General features: G+C 40.8%; 1 protein-coding gene across 1 annotated transcript in view; it reads right to left on the reverse strand.

Annotated features, from left to right (window-relative positions):
- LOC134357889 (PH domain leucine-rich repeat-containing protein phosphatase 1-like) overlaps positions 1 to 18,004 on the reverse strand; it is a 174,874-nt gene that overhangs the window by 45,915 nt on the left and 110,955 nt on the right. The window contains exons 3-4 of the mRNA XM_063069633.1: positions 11,314 to 11,439; positions 5,312 to 5,478 (exon numbers count right to left, since the gene is read on the reverse strand). Of these exons, the coding sequence (XP_062925703.1) occupies positions 5,312 to 5,478; positions 11,314 to 11,439 (293 nt within the window). The remainder of the gene's footprint in view (positions 1 to 5,311; positions 5,479 to 11,313; positions 11,440 to 18,004) is intronic.

The following is an 18,004-nucleotide window of genomic DNA, read 5'->3' on the forward strand; positions in this document are numbered from 1 at the left end:
CCATTTCATGTGCACAAAACCTAACTCAAAACAGCATCCTGGTGAACTCCTCCAAAGCCTTTGCACTCCCTATAATACAGCAACCAGAATTGCACACAATAGTTCAAATGTGGTCCAACTAAAGTTTTACAGAGTAACAACATGACTTCCTGACTTTTATACTCAACACTCCAACCAGTGAAGGAAAGTGAACTGCAGGCTTTACCACACTGTCTACTTGTGTTGCCACTTTCAATAAGATCTCTCTGTGCATCAATTCTCTTAAGGCTCCTTCTTCTTACTGTATCCTTTCCTCTTAAATTAACCTCCTGAAGTGCAATATCTCACACTTGTCCAGATTAAACTCCATCTTCATTTCAGTATCCACATTTCCAACTGGTCTCTCTCATGCTAAATCCTTTGACAACCTTCCTCACCACCTATTAGCAAATTTACTAATCAGATTAACAGCATTTGTGTTCAAGTTATTTACAGTGCCTATAAAAAATACTTCCCCCCCCCCCGGAAGTTTTCAAGTTTTATTGTTTTATAACATTGAATCACAGCAGATTTAATTTGACTTTTTTGACACTGATCAACAGAAAGACTCTTTCATGTCAAAGTGAAAACAAATCTCTACAAAGTGATCTAAATTAATTGCAAATATAAAACACAAAATAATCAATTGCACGAGTATTCACCACTTCAGGTCAGTATTTAGTAGATGCACCTTTGGCAGCAATTATAGCCTTCAGTCTGTGAGGATAGGTCTCTATCAGCTTTGCACATCTGTACACTGCAATTTTCCCCCAACCTTCTTTACAAAACTGCTCAAACTCTGTCAGATTGCATGGGGATCCTGAGCGAACAGCCCGTTTTAAGTCCAGCGACAAATTCTCAATTGGACTTTTAAAATTTAGATTAGATTATGAGGACAAGCAGTCCTCTTTTATTGTCATTTAGTAATGCATGCATTAAGAAATGATACAATATTGCTCCGGTGTGATATCACAAAACACAGGACAGACGAAGACTGAAAAAACTAACAAAACCACATAATTATACCATATATTTACAACAGGGCAACAATACCATAACTTGATGAAGAACAGTCCGTGGCACAGTAAAAGAGTTCTAAGTTTCTCGAAAGTCCCACATCTCACACAGACAGGAGAAGGAAGAAAACTCTCCCTGCCATGCCCAACCACAGTCTGACTCTGAGTCGTCCGAAAACTTCGAGCCTCTGATCAACCCTCCGACACCAAGTACCGAGCACCATCTCTATCCGAACAATTAGGAACTCAGTCTTGGTCACCAGCAGCGGGCAAAGTCGGGGATTTTGATGCATTCCCTCCAGAAGATTCTCAATCGCGCAGTAACAACGGCAGTGAACTGGCATTTCCGAAATTTCTCCAGATGTTCCTCTGTGCTTTCTCGTCTGTCTCCATCAAATCAGAATTGTCCATGGCCCCTATTTAACGGATACGATATCATTTTCACTGGAGGGCTGCACGCGCATGGCGCGCTGCTACCGCCTCCTCCAGATTGAGATCTGGACTTTGACTTGGCCACTTCAGGATGTTAACTCTGTTGTTTTTAAGCCATTCATGTGTAGCGTTGGTTTTATGCTTGGGGTCGTTGTCTTGCTGGAGAACAAATCTTCTCTCAAGTGGCAGTTCTCTTGCAAACTGCATGAGGTTTTCCACCAAGATTTCCCTGTATTTTGCTCCATTCACTTTACCTTCTACCTTCACAAGCCTTCCAGTGCCTGCTGCAGTGAAGCATCCCCACAGCATGATGCAGCCACCACCATGCTTCACAGTAGCAATGGTGTGTTTTTGATGATGTGTGGTGTTTCGTTTACACGAAACGTGTAAAAGCTAAATTTTGGTTTCATCAGACCATAGAACCTTCTTCCAGCTGACTTCAGATGTCCCACATGTCCCCTGGAAAACTCTAGGTGAGATTTCATATGTGTTTTTTCCAACAGTGGCTTTCCCTTTGCCATTCTCTCTTAGAGCTGCGACTATCGAAGCACCCGGGCGATATTTGTTACACTCGCAGTATCTCCCACTGAAGCTTGCAACTCATTCAGAGTTGTCATAAGTCTCCTGGTGGCCTCCCTCACTAGTCACCTTCTTGCATGGTCACTCAGTTTTGAAGATGGCCTTCTCAAGGTACATTTACAGCTGTACTATATCCTTTCCATTTCTTGATGATTGACTTCACTATACTCCAAGGGATATACAGTGACTTGGAAATGTTTACGTATCCATCTCCTGACTTGTGCTTTTCAATAACCTCCTTGTGGAATTACTTGGAGTATCCTTTTGCATTCATGGTGCAGCTTTTACAGGATACTGACTCACCAGCAGTTGGATATTCCAGATACAGGTGTATTTTTACTACAATCAGTTGAAACACCTTGCCTGCACACAGGCCTCCAAAAACAGATCTCCATTTAACTAATTATGTGACTTTTAAAACCAACTGGCTATACCAGTGATAATTTGGTGTGTCATATTAAAGGGGGGGAGGGGTTGAATACTTATGTAGTCAATTATTTTGTGTTTTATATTTGTAATTAATTTCGATCACTTTGTAGAAATCTGTTTTCACTTTAACATGAAAGAGTCTTTTTCTGTTGATCTGTATCAATAAAGCCATATTAAATCCACTGTGATTCAATGTTGTCAAACAATTAAACGTGAAAACTTCCAAGAGGAAAAATATGTTTTATAGGCACTGTACATCATAAACAGCAGAAATCTAACACTGATCCCTGCAAAACACTAATGGTCACAGACATCCTGACAGAATAACACCCTTCTGCTCTTCGTCTACTATGGCCAATTTAATTTGGAATCCAATCAATCAAATTTCCATGGATCTTATGTGCCTTAATCTTCTGGATCAGCCTATTGTCAAAAGCTTCATTGAAACCCATGTATACACCACCCACTGCCCTACCATCAGTCATCTTCATCACCTCCTCAAAAATCTCAGTTCACTGGAGCTCATCTTCATTTGACAGAGGAATGGCATAGAGTAACTTAACCCAACTCAAGGAACATAGGAAACTGTATCAAAATTGGAAAAAGAAATCACAGAAAGAGCAAAACAACCTTCTAAAATATATATAACTACTGTGAGGAAGACAAGCAAAAAAAAATCACAACGATCCAGAGAGTTCACAAGACCAAAAACACAACAGATTGTTTTATCTGACCAAAGCAATGACAATGCCTAATATTCAAATATCTGACTTGTGAGCTTTTTTAAAAAAATTGTACCAGAATATGAAATTTAAATACAAGTAAAAACCCAAATGGAAATCTGAAACAAAATAAAAGAATGTGCCATAAAAACTCATCAAACTTTTAATGTCTAAAATAGTGGTCTAATTCAGACAAAAAGAGTGCATAAGAAATGGGTGAGCAAGCTCAGATTTTCAGTTCATTGGCAAATGTTGAGAAAATGTTATATCAACAGCGGGAAAGTCTATATGTTTATAAGGATAGAGCATAAAGAAGGCAACTTGCATAGCTGCCTGAGGAAAAAAGAACTTTCAAATAGTATAATTATTTAAAAAAGTTGAATATACTTGTATTCAGTTCAGGATGTTCCACAATTGCTCTCAATCAAGTTTAGTTTACTGAATAAGTAAGTTTAGTTAGGTAAGGGTACAATAAAAAACCTGCTTGCAGCAGCATCACAGACACATAGATTCTGACAATGCGCAGAATACAAGTATATCAGTGAAAAATAGACTGCAAAATGAGATAGTAGTGCATGAAAAATAAAGCACCATCAGTAACAAGTTCTCAGAGGTTCATAAGATGGTCTACAGTGTTTTGTTGCTGAGGTAGATTAAGGGTTGTGCAGATTGGTCCAAGAACCTTATGGCTGTAGGACAGCAGTTGTTCCAGAACCTGGTGGAGTGGTAGTTTGGGTTTCTGTACATACAGCTTGACAATAGCGGAAAGAGGACGGGATTCAGGTGTTGGGAATGCTTGATGGTAGATTTGTGGCAGCAGCTCCCGTGGATGCTCTTACAAGTGGAGAGGGCTATGCCTGGGATGGATTGAGTTAGGTTCATTATCGTCTGCAGCCTCTTATGTTCTAATGTGCAGGAATTGCCATACCAGACTATGATGCAAAGAGTAAGTATACTTTCTACAGCGTATCTATAGAGGTTTTATTGGAGTATTTGGTGACATACCAAAACTCCTCATGCTTCTAAGAGAGTAGAGGTACTGGTGCCTCTTCTTTATAACAGCATCTATGTGCTTAAGTCATGATTTTCTAATAAGGAGCTAGAAACACAACCAATCAGGCTGGAGATGGCCAAACTGAAATAAACAGTGAACACCACAGATCCAGATGAATGAGTGGTAAAATTCAGAGGAATAAAATACTCTTGAGAGAAAAGAAAATTAAAATTACCCCAATCAGAAAATGTTTGAGTCTTACCTATTAAAATGGCACGATAAAACGAATATCCTTTCCCTCCCCGATTGGACCTCAACCAATCTGGTAAGGCTACATCATGAACAAAATTCACTTGCAAAGGGAAAGAGCCAAAGTCATCCAGATGTACAGTAGAATAGAGATTCTATATTATGAGCACAAAGTCAGTCACAACCATAACTTAATCACAGATCTCTATTCAATGTGTGACCTCTGACTTACCTTTCTAATGTATAATGTGAGTGAAAATCTGTTATGAAACAACACATTTCATTGGCGGCTGGAAGCTACTAAGTGATCTATCTGCAGGTATTGTTGTTTTTCTATAGCTGCATAAAGGACAGGTCAGAATAACAGGACATTCACTGAAGAAGCTAAGAAATGAATATATTGTGTCAGAAAATCTGCTCAAGAGCAAAGTTAAGAATGTTTTAAATAGGATGTCATGCAAATGCTTAAGTATACAGCCTGCTATAAATATTGATGGGTGTATTCAGAACTAAATACATTCCACCCAAATATTTCATCCTATTGAAGTATAATATTTAGAATTTCACTGACACTAACACTGGGATGAGGTCAACGAAAGCATGGGGATATCACTGCCTGGAAGTTGCTCTCCAACTCATATATTATCCTGACTAGGAAATTTCGCAGATCCTTCATTATTGCTCAGTCAAATCCTGGAACTCTCCCCCTAACACCTTTAGGACTGCAGCAATTCGAGAAGGCAGTTCATCATTTCCATTCAGGGCAGCTAGGTATGATGCAACTGAATGCCAGCTTAGCGTAGAAAGCTCGTATCTTTTGAATAAATATTAAAAATAAAATAAGGCCAGACATTGAAAATAAAAATAGTTACCTCTGAAGGTCACTCAGTCCTTCTTGTGCTCCAGGCTCTGAATTTTGCTTGAGAAAATTCTGTTTAAGGTTCAAGTGAGTAAGGTCCTGGCTATAGAAGAGGTTACTTGGGAGAGCTTCCAAGCTGCAGCATGATAAATCAACTGAACTAATTCGCTGGGACACAATCTGAAAGAACAAGCAAAAAAGTTTCTCATTTTGGAAAGCCTATTTCACTGATTTAATTAGAGGAGCTAAGGAGTGCATGGCAGCAGAAAATCTGTTCCAGAGCAAAGTTAAGAATGATCCATTTGAAGATTTTCATAAAACATTTGCATCTTCTGAAATCAAATGCTGTAGGAAAACCTTCAAATGGATGAGCTGTGAGACCTTTTTAACAAAGGCATAATAATATCAGGTGAAATAAAAAAAAGTCTGTTAACTTCATATGGTACTTGTCAAATAACCTGAACATAATGCATTTCATAAACATGCACAGTATTCACGCATAACAATCAAAAATCAAACAACTATATTAACTATTCATTGTAAAAATCATAGTGATTATATTATCGAAGTTGATTTCTAATGTAAACTATTTTATTCTAGCCCCTCCCCCCAACATTTTTCCTATGTCCAATTAAGTATTTTCCCTTAAATGGCTTTCCAAATAGCTTTTATTTCTACCACACTAACAAATAATGAGTTCAAGATTATTTCCACTGTCTTTGTAGAAAAGTTCTTCCCTAAATCCTGGGTGCCTTTTGTCCTCACTTTAAATCCAAAACAGAACAAATATGCATTTAAGGTTTGTGCATAAAATCTGGCTCTAGTGCGAGGTGAGGAGACAGGGTTGTAAGGCCAGACATGATTTCTGGCCCAACTCATTATCTATGCTGAAAGTACATGAGAGTGAGAATGCAAGCAACTCTGCTCAGCCTTGAAATGTTTAACTGAGTTTTAATGGATTAATGCAGCAATAGTGGAAGACCTGGCAGTAGATAAAAAATGAAAACTGCCATTTGGATAATTTAACACAGATTTAGAATTATAGAACACTACAGTACAGAAACAGGCCCTTTGGTTCATCTAGCTTGTGCCAAAATATTATGCAGCCTAATCCCATCGATCTGCACCCGACCATAGAACTCCCGTCCACATACCTATTCAAACTTCTCTTAAATGTTGAACTCAATCTCGCATCCACCACTTCCGCTAACAGTTCTCACCATCCTCAGAGTAATAAAGTTCCCCATCATATTCCCCTTAAAAATTTCACCTTTCCCTCTTAATATCTAGGTCTAGTCTCACCCATACTCAGTGGAAAGAGCCTGCTAGTATTTACCTGTCCACATCCTTCATCGTTTTGTATACTTCTTTCAAACTCCCCTCACTCTCCTATGCTCCAGAAAATAAAGTCCTAACCAATTCAGCCTTTCCCTATAACTCAGGTCTCAAGTCCTGGCAACAATCTTGTAAACTTTCTCTGCACTCTTTCAATCTTATTGATACCAAATTTAAGTTGTATGCCCATGTAATTATATACATATTTTATCAGGATTATTTGCATTCTATTCAATGCTTTGTTTTACTGAAATCTTGATGGCACATTTAAGATACTTTTCTTTCTCTGCTACTTAAAAAAGCTCCGGCACCAAAAGACAAAAGAGATTTTTTAAAGACATGCTTATATTGTCATAATAACAACATGCATGGGCAAGATGATGTTATGACAATATAAACAAGTCTGAAAAAAAGTTTAGCACGGAATTATTTAATATTGAGAGAATGTTACTGTGGACACATATTCAAGGTGGAAACCAAATAAAAATCCAACTACTCTGGGATCCATCAGTTTTCATCATTTAAAAAACTTTCAAATTGCTGGACAAGTAAACAAATTGTTAGGTTGAAATCTTATTGCGGCTGTGCCATAGGTTCAGTTTTCCCCTTGATGCCCTGTGCCCTGCCATAGCAGATTGTGGTGTTTAAGATGGTGTGAAGATGGAGAAGAGGCATTGGCAAGAGAAAACTACTAAATAAACAGGATATTGACAACAGTTCACAACTCAAATTATTCTGTATTGCTAATGAAACTATTTATATTATGGTGTTATCAATATAGCAAAGTTGGAGGCAAACATCATCACTAACACATTTACTGCACAGAGATCATATCATTGCTCGTTCCAGTGTCACTTCATCAGCTGCTGGTAATTATGCTAATCCCCTGTCCTGCCTTTCCTCTCCATATTCTCCTTATCAAATATATATGCAATGCAATTTAAAAAATATTCAACTGAATTGAATTGACTTTATTTCTTACATCCTTCACATACATGAGTAAAAATCTTTACGTTACGTCTCCGTCTAAATGTGCAATGTGCAATCATAGTAATTTATAATAAGTTATAACAAATAGAACGGTCAATGTAACATAGAATACATGCAAATCAGCCTGAGTTAATCAGTCTGATGACCTGGTGGAAGAAGCTGTCCCGGAGCCTGTTGGTCCTGGCTTCTATGCTGCAGTACCGTTTCCCGGATGGTAGCAGCTGGAATAGATTGTGGTTGGAGTGACTCGGGTCCCCAGTGATCCCATGGGCCTTTTTTTCACACCTGTCTTTGTAAATGTACTGAATCATGGGAAGTTCACAACTACAGATGTGCTGGGCTGTCCGCACCACTCTCTGCAGAGTCCTGTGATTAAGGGAGGTACAGTTCCCATACTGAGCAGTGATGCAGCCAGTCAGGATGCTCTCAATTGTGCCCCTGTAGAAAGTTCTTCGGATTTGGGGGCCTATACCAAACCTCCTCAACCATCTGAGGTGAAATAGGTGCTATTGTACCTTTTTCATCACACAGCTGGTGTGTACAGACCACGTGAGGTCCTCAGTGATGTGGATGCCGAGGAACTTAAAGCTGTTTACCCTCTCAACCTCAGATCCATTGATGTCAATAGAGATTAGCCCATCTTCATTCCTCCTGTAATCCACAACCAGCTCCTTTTTTTGCAACATTGAGGAAGAGGTTGTTTTCTTGACACCCCTGTATCAGAGAGATGACTTTTTCCCTGTAGGCTACCTTGTTATTGTTTGAGATTAGGCCAATCAATGTAGTGTCGTCAGCAAAATTAATTAGCAGATTGGAGCTGTGGGTGGCGACACAGTCATGGGTATACAGGGAGTAAAGGAAGGGACTGAGTACACAGCCCTGAGGGGCTCCTGTGTTAAGAGTCAGAGGGGTGGAGGTGAGGGAGCTTACTCTTACCACCTGCTGGCAATCTGACAGGAAGTCCAGGATCCAGCTGCACAAGGCAGAGCCAAGGCCGAGGTCTCTGAGCTTCCTGTCGAGCCTGGATGGAATTATGGTGTTGAATGCTGAACTGTAGTCCAATCACAGAATAACAGAATGGTTACAACACAGGTCACTGGTGTTTTATGTACCAGCTAATTGCAAGAGTTGTCTAATTTGTCCAATGCTCCTGCCCTGTCCCCACATTGAACTCTCTTTTCAATGCACAAGAAAATCTCTTTCCACTACTACTCCTGACAGCCAGCAAAACGTTCCATCAAAAATATTGATCAAAAACGTTCAATCAAAGTTGAGAATCATGGTTGCCCATGTACAAAGCCACGCTGATTATTATTAATTATTGATAATACCTAAGCTTCTCTCAATGCAGATGGATCCCTTCATTCAGAATCCCCTCCAGAAATTTCAGTAACAGTTAGGTTCGTCAGCCTATAGTTCCCCAGGTTATCTTTGCAGCCCTTCATCAATTAAGGCACAACATTAGCCACCTTCCAGCCTGCTGGTATTACATCCATGGCAAGGGAAGATAGCCATAGGGGACAGAAATTTCCTTATATTCACATAATGTCCTCAGAAACACTTGGTCAAGCCCTGATGATTTAGCCATCATTATCTGCCTTAAGACCAACACACCTCCCCTTTTGCAAGTGGATGTTTCAGGAGATCACTATTCTCTTCTCTGAGCTTCCTACATTCCATGACATATCCTATAGTGAAATAAATACAGATGAAAAAATATTAAGTCCTTCCCATCTCATACTGCTCTCCATATATATGATCACACTGATCCTTAAGGGGATCTATTGTCTATATAGTTATCCCTTTGCTCTTAATATCCCTTCTGTACCATAATTCCAAACAAACTTATCTGCCAATTCATGGAGCTAGGACTTAGCATATCCACCTGCAACTAGATCAATGACTTTCTGACCACAATCAGTGAAGAAAGCCTGCAACACCTCCAGCATGATTACTTTAATAGGCAGTAACCCACAAGCCTGAGTCCCCAGCCCCTTAATTTATGCTCTATACTCTCATGATTGTGATTCTGATCTTAACTCCATGTGGGCCAGATTTCAAATGCTGAAGACATGGTGTACAGGAAGGAATAAGAGAGCCTGATAACCTGGTGTCAAGATAACAACTTGTGTCAGCAAAACAAGAGCTGATGATTGACTTCAAAAGGAGGGTGGAGTATATCTTCTTACGTATCAATGGTGCTGAGGTGGAGATGGTTTGAAACTTCAAGTTCCTCGATGTAAATATCACCAACAACTTATCCTAGTTCAACCATGTAGACTCTACGGCCAAGAAGCTCACCAACACATCTGCTTCATCAGAAGACGACTAAGAAAATATGTCATGCCTAGTTGACACTCTCCCATTTTTATAGATGCATTATATAAAGCATTCCATCCAGATGCATCTCAGCTTAATCACCGTTTTGCCCCAAGACAGCAAAAAATTGCAGAGTGTTGTGGGCATGGCCCAATCTATCACAAAACTGGCTTAACCTTCATTAACTCTGTCTACACTTCCCACTAGCCAGGAAATCAGGCAAAGGCCCTTTCTACTCTGCTCATTCTCTCTTCACCCATCTTCCATTGATACAAAGCATCCCTTATTTTAAAAAATACCATTTTGCATTTTTCTTCATTGCTTGAATATTATCTTGAGTTTATACTCTGCCTTTATTGATTTTCCAATCAGTGAAATGCATTATTCACTTTTTACTCTTGTAAGTGAACCACTTTCTCTCCCTTGCCTGGTGCAGTGAAGATCCTCTGGGGGTCGATTAAAAGGTGGTACCCTAATACATCATTGAAGTAGTAAGTTTTGAGCAAGTTTGAGTGAGGTTAACGTTTATACTTTCAGCTGTGATGCCAAATCAGCTAAAGACATTCCATGTAAACATAAAACAGAAATAGGGAAGATACAAATGAAGCTATCTTTGAAAGAGCAGAGTGATAAATCAGCATGCAGAACTGAAAAGAAGCTGCTTCAGAGAGATTTGGGAATAAAAGCAACGGTTGAAGTTGCTGAGATGGATGATGGGGAATCCAATAAGATTAACTTGGATACAAGTACTAGGGAAACAGGATTGGATTCTAGGCTAGGATGTGAATAATACTTTCCACGAGGTTATGTAGGTTCATGATTCTGATAAATTCACCATGACTAGACAGTGGTCAGCTTTAACTTGGTTTGTTTGTCCCTCCCTGCCAAAGGAGAGATCCAAGAATTGCATTTGCAATTTGGCCTTACTTTACATTTTAATCTCTGAAAACTATATGTGCTTCACAGCTATCCATGCCCCAACTTATTCTTCTCCATAGCCTACTAACTGTGTACCTAGGCTGTGCCTATCAAAGTAGTAACTGGAACTTAAACAAAGAAAAAACCTTCCAATGTTATTTTCATTACTGGCTAATTAACACAGAGTACACCTTGAAATACAAAATTGGTAAGTGAACTCTAGTAATCCTTTACAAAAAAGAACTGAATAAACAATTCAGTGGAATTTGCCAGAAGCAAATAAACAAGTTTTGAAAAACTGTTCTCGTGGTTTTCTGCTGTGCCTAAATGACTATCTAATCTTGAATCACAGCACGCAGCACATAAGAAATGTTTGCTTTCTTGCCAAAAGCGATAATTAGAAACACAAGGTTTGACACCTAGGGTTAAATGCACACCCACATACAGACTCACCTTTGAAGCTTGCCGTAGCCAACGTAAATATTCTGGGAAAATATCAAAACTGATGTAATAGGACTGACCCTGTGGTCCTGATGAACTGAAAGCCAAACAGTGCTGGTACTTTTTCACTTCTTCCACCTATAGAAAAAAGAACATCGGTTCCTGAAAGTGGCAAATTTTATATACATCAGTTCCTCAAAGTGGCAAATTTTATACATCTCTGACTACTTCAAAAAATGTTGTTGATCTTCAGCTGTTGAGATCTTTGGCTGGCTCCTGCTTGCCAGTGGACCAATATACCTTTCAATATGATCCCAGATGCAATCCTCTGCTGAGAGCCAGTGTAGGATTGTACAAACCAAGACATTTACTGAAGCAAGCAGTCAACTCTGCTAATAGTTGACATCTGGTGAGGTTATAATTATAAATGTATTCACTTATTCAAAATAAATTAAAATACAGAAGAAAGTCTAGAAAACAACTTAAAAGATATAACTAGTTATTTAAATTAAGTACCACTGCTCACTTTAGCCCTGTAAGTAAATTTCTTCCAAATAATTCCTTACATCTGCCAATCTCTATATATTTAATTACCATTTAAATATATCTCCTCCCATCTTAAACCTATGCCCTCTATTTTCAGACTTCCCTATCCTGGGGAAAACACTGTGACTATCCACCGTACTTATGATTTCATAAACCAATATAAGGTCCCATAAGACCATAAGAAATAGGAGCAGAACTAGGCCATGCAGCCTATCGAGTTTGCTCCACCATTCCATCATGGCTGATCCTCGGTCCCACTCAACCCCAAACACTGCCTCCCTCTGGTGCTCCCCCCCCCCGCCTTTCTTCCATGGCCTTCTGTCTCTTTCACCAATCAACTTCCTAGCTCTTTGCTTCATCTCTCCCCCTCCAAGTTTCACCTATTGCCTGGCATTTCTCTCTCCCCTCCCTCCACCTTTCAAATCAATCCTCAGCTTTTTTTCTCCAGTCCTGTCGAAGGGTTTTGGCCCGAAACATCAACTGTACTTTTTTTCCCATAGATGCTACCTGGCCTGCTGAGTTCCTCCAGTATTTTGCGTGTGTTTATATCCAATTAGCTAGCTCACCCTGGATCACATACTATCTAACCTTCAGGACTAACTTACTATTTGAGAGTTTGTTGGAGATCTTGATAAAGTTGTAGCTAGAATTATGCAGACAACTACAGGTATCATTCTGTATTTTAACATCTCAAAGCCATTGCCCTTGTCAGTGCTCTTAGTCAGTTCCTCAAAAAACTGCATCAAATTCATAGGACACTATTTCCCAAGCACAAAGTCATTCAGGTTATCCTAATAAGTCCTTGCTTTTCCAAATGCAGAAAGATTCCGTCCTTCAGAATCCCTTCCAGTAAATTTCCCACCACTGATTTTAAGGTTAACTGGCAATATATATCCCTAGCTTGTTCTTGCAGTCCTTCAAAAATAAAGGCAGAATATTATCACCCTCTGGTGTGCAGGTACCTTATCCATAGCTAAGTAAGATACACAGACCTCTGACCAATGCCTTATAAAGCTTCAACATTACTTGCTTACATCCTTGCTTTTGTATACCAGTCCTCTCAAAATGAATGCTAATGTTGCATTTGCCTTCCTTACCATAGACTCAACCTGCAAGTTAACCCTTAGGGAATCTTGCACAAGGACTCCCAAATCCCTTTGCACCTCTGATTTTTGAATTTTCTCCCCATTTAGAAAATATTCCATGCCTTTATTCCTTCTACCAAAGTGCATGACCATACAATTCTCGACACTATATTGCATCTGCCACTTCTTTGCCCGTTTCCCCGATCTGTCTAAGTCCTTCTGCAGACATCCTGCTTCCTTAACACTATCTGCCACTCCACCTATCTTCGTATCATCCTCAAACTTGGCCACAAAGCCATCAATTCCTTCATCCAAATCGGCATACGAGTGGTGATTGATAAGTTTGTGGCCTAAGGTAGAAGTAATCAATTTTAGAAAACCTAGCACATTTATTTTTCAACATAGTCCCCTCCTACATTTTACACACTTAGTCCAGCGGTCGTGGAGCATATGGATCTTGGACCTCCAGAAAGTGTCCACAGCAGGGGTGATTGATAAGTTTGTGGCCTTATGTAGAAGGAGATGAGTTATACGGTTCTCTTTACATGCACGTGCAGTTCAACTCTTTGAGTGATTATGCAGAAAGTTTGAAGTTAATAACGCATCGGGGTGATTGATAAGTTCGTGGCTTAAGGTAGAAAGAGATGAGTTATTAACTTCAAACTTTCTGCATAATCACCCAAAGAGTTGACATGCATGTGCACGTAACGAGAGCTATATAACTCATCTCCTTTTACCTTAGGCCACGAACCTATCAATCATCCATCTGTGGACACTTTCTGGAGGTCCAAGATCTGTATGCTCCATGACCATTGGACTAAGTGTGTAAATGTAGGAAGGGACAATGTTGAAAAATAAATGGGCGAGGTTTTCTAAAATTGACTCCTTCTACCTTAGGCCATGAACATATCAATTATCCCTTGTAAAACATGTAAAGAAGTGGTCCCAACACTGACCCTTTTGGAACACCACTAACCATGATCAATCAACCAGAAAAGGCCCTATTTATTCACATTCTTTGCCTCCTACCAGTAGCCAATCATTTATCTATGCAAGTACCTTCCTGTTATATCATGAGCTCTTATCTTGTTAGGCAGTCTCATCTGTGGCACCTTGTCAAAGGCCTTCTAAAACTCCAAGGAAACAATATTCACTGACTCTCCTTGAACATTATTTCCTCAAATAATTCTAAGATTCGTCAGGTAAGATTTCACCTAAAGGAAACCATGCTGCCTTACCCTATTTTATCATCTGCCTTCAAGTATCCTGAAACCTCATCTTTAATAATAAACCTCAACATCTTTTCAACCACTGAACTCAGGCCAACTGGTCTATAATTTCCTTTCTTCTGTCTCCTTCCCTTCTGACATATGCAATTTTCCAGTCCTCAGGAACCATTCCAAAATTTAGTGCTACTTGTAAGGTCATTACAATCTACAATCTCTTCAGCTATGCCTTTCGAGCCCTGGGGTGTAGTCCATCTGGTCCAGTTGACATATCTACTTTTCACACTTTTCAGCTTCCCAAGCACCTTCTTCTTAATAATAGCAACAACGCTCACTTCTGCTCAGATTTCCTGCATTCTGTCAGTGTCTTCCACAGTGAAGACTGACGTGAAAAACTTATTAATTTTGTCCAACATTCCTGTGTCCCCTAAATACAAAATACTCTGCAGATGCTGGTGTCAAAGCAACACTCACAACACGCTGGAGGAACTCAGCAGGTCGGGCAGCATCCGTGGAAACGATGAGCCGATGTTTCGGGCCGGAACCCTTCATCAGGACTGTAGAGGGCAGAGGCCCTATAAAGAAGGTGGGGGGAAGATGGGAAGGAGAAGGCTGGTAGGTTCCAGGTGAAAAACCAGTAAGGGGAAAGATAAAGGGGTGGGGGAGGGGAAGCAGGGAGGTGATAGGCAGGAAAGGTGAAGAAGGAATAGGGGAAAACACAATGGGTAGTAGAAGGAGGTGGAACCATGAGGGAGGTGACAGGCAGCTGGGAGAGGGGGCAGAGTGAAATAGGGATAGAGAAGGGGAGGGGGAGGGAATTACCGGAAGTTGGAGAATTCTACGTTCATACCAAGGGACAGGAGATTACCTAGGGAGTACCCCGGTGGCTGTGCCCCTTAACAATAGGTACTCCTGTCTGAGTACTGTTGGGGGGGGGACAGCTTACCCGGGGGAAGCGACAGTGGCCGTGCCTCCGGCACAGAGTCTGGCCCTATAGCTCAGAAGGGTAGGGCAAGGAAGAGGAGGGCAGTTGTGATAGGGGACTCGATAATAAGGGGGTCAGATAGGCAATTCTGTGGACGCAGTCCAGAGACCCGGATGGTAGTTTCCCTCCCTGGTGCCAGGGTCCGGGATATTTCTGATCGTGTCCAAGGTATCCTGAACTGGGAGGGTGAGGAGCCAGAGGTCGTGGTACATATAGGTACCAATGACATAGGCAGGAAAAGGGATGAGGTCCTGAAAGGAGAATATAGGGAGCTAGGAAGGGAGTTGAGAAAAAGGACCGCAAAGGTAGTAATCTCGGGATTACTGCCTGTGCCACGCGACAGTGAGAGTAGGGATGCGATGAGGTGGAGGATAAATGCGTGGCTGAGGGATTGGAGCAGGGGGCAGGGATTCAAGTTTTTGGATCATTGGGACCTCTTTTGGCGCAGGTGTGACCTGTACAAAAAGGACGGGTTGCACTTGAATCCTAGGGGGACCAATATCCTGGCAGGGAGATTAGCAAGGGCTACTGAGGTGACTTTAAACTAGAATGGTTGAGGGGTGGGAATCAAATTAAAGAGGCTAGGCGTGAGGAGGTTAGTTCACAACAGGGGGATGGGAACCAGTGCAGAGAGACAGAGGGGTGTAAAGTGAGGGTAGAAGCAAAAAGTACTAAGGAGAAAAGTAAAAGTGGCAGGCCGACAAATCCAGGGCAAGCATTAAAAAGGGCCACTTTTCAACATAATTGTATAAGTGCTAAGAGAGTTGTAAAAGAGCGCCTGAAGGCTTTGTGTGTCAATGCAAGGAGCATTCGTAATAAGGTGGATGAATTGAAAGTGCAGATTGTTATTAATGATTATGATATAGTTGGGATCACAGAGACATGGCTCCAGGGTGACCAAGGATGGGAGCTCAACGTTCAGGGATATTCAATATTCAGGAGGGATAGACATGAAGGAAGGGGAGGTGGGGTGGCGTTGCTGGTTAAAGAAGAGATTAATGCAATAGAAAGGAAGGACATAAACCGGGAAGATGTGGAATTGATACGGGTAGAGCTGCGTAACACTAAGGGGCAGAAGACGCTGGTGGGAGTTGTGTACAGGCCACCTAATAGTAGTAGTGAGGTCGGAAATGGTACTAAACAGGAAATTAGAAATGTGTGCAATAAAGGAACAGCAGTTATAATGGGTGACTTCAATCTACATGTAGATTGGGTGAACCAAATTGGTAAAGGTGCTGAGGAAGAGGATTTCTTGGAATGTATGCGGGATGGTTTTTTGAACCAACATGTCGAGGAACCAACTAGAGAGCAGGCTATTCTGGACTGGGTTTTGAGCAATGAGGAAGGGTTAATTAGCAATCTTGTCGTGAGAGGCCCCTTGGGTAAGAGTGACCATAATATGGTGGAATTCTTCATTAAGATGGAGAGTGACATAGTTAATTCAGAAACAAAGGTTTTGAACTTAAAGAGGGGTAACTTTGAAGGTATGAGACGTGAATTAGCTAAGATAGACTGGCAAATGACACTTAAAGGATTGACGGTGGATATGCAATGGCAAGCATTTAAAGGTTGCATGGATGAACAACAACAATTGTTCATCCCAGTTTGGCAAAGGATAAATCAAGGAAGGTAGTGCACCCGTGGCTGACAAGAGAAATTAGGGATAGTATCAATTCCAAAGAAGAAGCATACAAATTAGCCAGAGAAAGTGGCTCAGCTGAGGACTGGAAGAAATTCAGCAGAGGAGGACAAAGGGCTTAATTAGGAAGGGGAAAAAAGATTATGAGAGAAAACGGGCAGGGAACATAAAAACTGACTGTAAAAGCTTTTATAGATATGTAAAAAGGAAAAGACTGGTAAAGACAAATGTAGGTCCCCTACAGACAGAAACAGGTGAATTGATTATGGGGAGCAAGGACATGGCAGACCAATTGAATAATTACTTTTGTTCTGTCTTCACTAAGGAGGACATAAATAATCTTCCAGAAATAGTAGGGGACAGAGGGTCCAGTGAGATGGAGGAACTGAGCAAAATACATGTTAGGAGGGAAGTGGTGTTAGGTAAATTGAAGGGATTGAAGGCAGATAAATCCCCAGGGCCAGATGGTCTGCATCCTAGAGTGCTTAAGGAAGTAGCCCAAGAAATAGTGGATGCATTAGTGATAATTTTTCAAAACTCGTTAGATTCTGGACTAGTTCCTGAGGATTGGAGGGCGGCTAATGTAACCCCACTTTTTAAAAAAGGAGGGAGAGAGAAACTGGGGAATTATAGACCGGTTAGCCTAACGTCGGTGGTGGGGAAACTGCTGGAGTCAGTTATCAAAGATGTGATAACAGCACATTTGGAAAGCGGTGAAATCATCAGACAAAGTCAGCATGGATTTGTGAAAGGAAACTCATGTCTGACGAATCTCATAGAATTTTTTGAGGATGTAACTAGTAGAGTGGATAGGGGAGAACCAGTGGATGTGGTATATTTGGATTTTCAAAAGGCTTTTGACAAGGTCCCACACAGGAGATTAGTGTGCAAACTTAAAGCATACAGTATTGGGGGTAAGGTATTGATGTGGATGGAGAATTGGTTAGCAGACAGGAAGCAAAGAGTGGGAATAAACAGTACCTTTTCAGAATGGCAGGCGGTGACTAGTGGGGTACCGCAAGGCTCAGTGCTGGGACCCCAGTTGTTTACAATATATATTAATGACTTGGATGAGGGAATTAAATGCAGCATCTCCAAGTTTGCAGATGACACAAAGCTGGGTGGCAGTGTTAGCTGTGAGGAGGATGCTAAGAGGATGCAGAATGACTTGGATAGGTTGGGTGAGTGGGCAAATTCATGGCAGATGCAATTTAATGTGGAT

The sequence above is a fragment of the Mobula hypostoma genome, chromosome 17 (genome assembly GCF_963921235.1).
Source record: "Mobula hypostoma chromosome 17, sMobHyp1.1, whole genome shotgun sequence".
Lineage (NCBI taxonomy): Eukaryota > Metazoa > Chordata > Chondrichthyes > Myliobatiformes > Myliobatidae > Mobula > Mobula hypostoma.